This window comes from Helobdella robusta (genome assembly GCF_000326865.2).
Source record: "Helobdella robusta unplaced genomic scaffold HELROscaffold_120, whole genome shotgun sequence".
Lineage (NCBI taxonomy): Eukaryota > Metazoa > Annelida > Clitellata > Rhynchobdellida > Glossiphoniidae > Helobdella > Helobdella robusta.
The window spans coordinates 126,951-131,284 of NW_008703665.1; the positions used below are offsets into that span (position 1 = coordinate 126,951).

General features: G+C 36.5%; 1 protein-coding gene across 1 annotated transcript; it reads right to left on the reverse strand.

Moving 5' to 3' along the window:
- Positions 1 to 625: 625 nt before the first annotated feature.
- Positions 626 to 4,070, reverse strand: HELRODRAFT_92006 (hypothetical protein; the record flags this gene model as incomplete). Its single annotated transcript, XM_009013840.1, has 11 exons — positions 626 to 872; positions 980 to 1,035; positions 1,166 to 1,360; positions 1,522 to 1,599; positions 1,774 to 1,986; positions 2,337 to 2,429; positions 2,554 to 2,637; positions 3,001 to 3,196; positions 3,378 to 3,531; positions 3,654 to 3,819; positions 3,993 to 4,070. Coding segments are annotated over 11 exons (1,560 nt in total), but the record flags the coding sequence as incomplete, so codon positions are not given.
- Between the last annotated feature and the right edge of the window lie 264 nt (positions 4,071 to 4,334).

Here is a 4,334-nt window from a genome sequence, read left to right on the forward strand (position 1 = left end):
CACAATCATCAGCACTTCTTGTTCTATTTGCATTCCTCCTCATCAGCTGATCAACATTCTCGTCACGTGATCCAACAGCTGTTGCTTGTTGTTGCTGCTGTTGTTCTTCTTTGGTTTCGGTTTCGTTTTGTTTTACCGATGCTAAGCTTTGTTTGTGCTGTCTGGTGATGGTGATGATGTCACTGGTGTTCATGATGATGATGATGATGCTGTTCACGATGACGATATTATTATATATAAAATAAATTATTTAATTATGAAAAACAATAAACATAAAAATTTTTTGCCAACCCTGTTTTGCTCTTCTTCTTCTCCAGCTCCTTCTTCGATGACGTTGATGATGATGACGTCATCGATGCTGGGTGATAATGGAGATAATAATAAAAAGAAGAAGACAAATAGATAGATAGATAGATAGATAGATAGATAGATAGATAGATAGATAGATAGATAGATAGATAGATAGATAGATAGATAGATAGATAGATAGATAGATAGATAGATAGATAGATAGATAGATAGATAGATAGATAGATAGATAGATAGATAGATAGATAGATAGATAGATAGATAGATAGATAGATAGATAGATAGATAGATAGATAGATAGATAGAATAAGAATCGTCAAAAGCCACATAACTTACAAGACTGCTTAACATTTTTGTCATCATCTTTTTTATCGCCGACAACTGCAGCAACAGTTTTAGCAGCAGTGGCCGCAGTAGCAGCTGCAACAGTAACTGAAGTAGCAGCAGCTGCGTTTGCTCCCAGCAATCCAACCGCTTGTAACATTGACACGATGTTTGGATCGTGGGCATTCAGAAGGATGTAGTTGCTATGGTATGCATCGTTCGTTGCTTTCAAGCTCTCTCTGGTGGCGTTCATTCTTTCATTCATTCATTCATTTATTTATTTATTTTGTTCCTCTCTCTATCTTTGGTTAATAATTTATTAAAGTATGAAATGACGTTAACTGACTGGTAGATGGATTTGAAGGCTGAAAAAACTTCTTTAACTTGCGTGGCACTCACGATCTAATCGGCGATGACAATGAATTCGTTTTTTGATCGTTCATTCATTTGTTCATTCACCAACTCATGCATTCATTCATCCACCCGTCCATCCATCCATCCATCCATCCATCCATCCATCCATTCAACCAACCTCAATGTCATCGCAATGATCTTCAACATAGGCCTTCACACACTGCCTTATATTCACTCTCTCCTTCTCACACAGCCCGTCATAGTTGTTTGTTGTTCGTTTGTTGTTGTTGTTGTTGCTGCTGTTGAGTGCATCGTGCAGTGCTAATTCACGCTTCAGTCGCGTCACTTCCTGCTCCAGCAGCGTCACTTGCATCTGCCACCAGACGTGTGGTCGATGTGGCCATATTGAAATGTAACAATCACGTAACCGTTATAATTATCGTAATTATTATTAAAGTTATTATAAAATCAAATTATAATTATGAAAACCATCATCATCATCGTCATTGTCATCATCGTTCCCTCTCAACTCACACACGGATCGACGTATGTGTTGATGGTCGGTTGCTCCCTCACCTTCATCATGCTCATTGCAAACCTTAATGTTGATACCTGGAAGGTAATCCATTTAAGTTAATTAATTAATTAACTAATTAATTAACTTTAAATTAATTAATTAACTAACTAATTAATTAAAAACAGCGTTAGCATCCACAACAACAACAAATTAACAGCAGCAACATATTAACAAGAGCAGCAGCAGCAGTAGCAGCAGCAGCGACTCACAGTCTCAAACAAATGCTTGGCCTCCCCCCAGACGTTGGCGATCAGTCGAGTCAGACAGCAACCACCAATTGAATCCTTCAAAAAGAAGGTCAACTTGGATTGTCTGTAGGGCACGTGACCTCGATTTGATTCGGTCAAGGCTGTTATGACCTGCTCTAAATATAGCAGGGATTTGTTTATGTAGCCCGCTTCTTCCAGGGTCTTGCCCTTAGACTGAATCAAATTGAATTAGAATAAATTAATGAATGATTGATCGAACGGATGAACAAACGAACGAACGAACGAATGAGTGAGTGAATGAATGAATGAACGAACGAACAAATGAATGAATGAATGAATGAACGAATGAATTAATTAATAAATAAATAAATAAATAAATAAATAGCAAATGAATGAATTAACAAACAAATGAATGAACGAACGAAGGAAGTAACAAATGTAGGAACGCACCAACATATAAACGAACGAATAAATGATGGAACAAAACAAAAATGGAACAAATGAATAAACAAACGAACGAACGAACGAACAAACGAACAAACAAACAAATAAAAAACGGAGACTTGAGTTTTCTTAATCCTTTCCGAGCCAGCTAGATCGACGAAGTTCAACCTGCTCATCATGTAGCGATTGTCAGAATGCACCAGGGAGTGACTCTTCAGAAAATGTTACTCACCATCATCATTTTTATTCATCTTTTAATCATTTATTATTCATATTTTAAAGATTTTTTCATAAAATGAAACCTAAAATGAGACAACTTCAAAAGTTACTAGCTACCTGAAGGTAAATGGTGAATATGCAATGCGACCTGGACGACTGCCTGTTCATCTTGTGGGAGGATATCGTTCGGTTCATCTCGCCCTAGTTACAAACACGTCACTTCAATCAGTCGAAATGTAAGGAAACACAAGTGCAGGCATTTCAACTCATGATCATCACTTTCTTCTTACGTAAATATGTACATGCTGATAGCTTGCAACATGCAGCGGAGTCGGTAGTTCTTTAAAATCAATCGCCAGTTGTGCTAGTAAATAAATATCTCCCCGCACCTTGCCTTCTAAATGTTAGCAGCAGTTTTTAAAAATAATGTTCCCGATTAATTTCTGCCTAGGGTGGCTTTTAATTTTTTGATTGCTACATTTGACTGCACGTGAAAGACCAGTTAGCCTACTAAATTAATGTAGATATTAATAAATATGGTTCAATGAGGGAGTGCGTGAAAACCTCAAAGAGCAAATTTAAAGCCTCGTTCTCGCAAGTCACTGGATAGCAATTCATTCCCTTGACTACGAAATTGTTATCATCGAGTTCTTTGATGGCCAGCGGCTCGAACTGTTTCTTGTTGGTACGGCTGTCGTTTTTAAAGCTGTGAGGCAGCAGGTCGTACATCACCTCGTTGTAGATTTCTATGTAAGATATGCTGGCGAGAGGAGTTCAAATATTTTATTTGTTTATTTGGCAAATGTACATGTTTGTGTACTACACTGTGCAATGCTGAAATTATGACCAGTTATTAAACTGGATTATTTTATGTTAGGAAACATCAAAAAGACCCTGTAAACATTTTTCAAATCGAAACAAATCGAAACGAAACAACCTACGAGATATTGAAGGATCGTTGGCAATCCGATTGAACATGGTTGAAGATGTAACTGATGGAGCGAGGTACCAGGCCCCTGTTATCAAATATTTCTGAGAGCCCCGTCATTGTGAAGGTTTTGCCCGCTCCTGTCTGTCCATAACAGAATATACTGCCTGGTATTTATGTGTGTGTTTGAGTGTGTTTTGTAGGTGTGTATGTGTGTATATGATGTGTGGTGTGTGTGATCTGATCGAATCCGCAAGAGAATTTAATATCTGAAAAAAGGCTTTCTGACCATTGCAGCCCTGGAGAAGAGAGTCAAGAACTTGCTTAGCGACAGTTTCAAAGACGAGCTGCTGGTTGACGTTTGCTAGCACGCCATCTGTCTTGAACGACCAACTCGTCTTCTGGTTGTTAGTCTCTGAGGTGTCTGCTTCTTTGGCTGCCTGGATGTTGATCGTCTGTGTGGGTTCATCGTTTGTGCTTCATTATTTTTCGCTTATTCATTCATTTGTTCGTTCGTTCATTAACTAATTATTTATACAAAACTCATTTGGGTTGTTTTTTCAGCGGCAATTTATTAAATAACTTTATTTAAACTATAATAAAATTAATAAATAATTTATTTAATAACTTTCAAATCATCTTGAACGTCAATCAGTCCTTGGGCGAAATTGTTGGTTGGTTTCACACGAACCCAGCATTCAACACGGCCTTATCAAACAGGTTAAAAATAATTTTAATAAAAATAATTAATAACAATAATAATAATTATCATTAATTTCGTTATTTTTATTGTTATTTAAAATTATTACTATCAATTAATTAATTTCCAATGCATATTATTTATTTTCTCAGCTGTTTCCAACTAGTTCTCACTTAATTAACATCTCCTTACCTTCATACAAGATTGTTAACTTAACAGACAGCATTTTATAAAAACAATTATAATTATAAAACAATTCAATTAATTAAC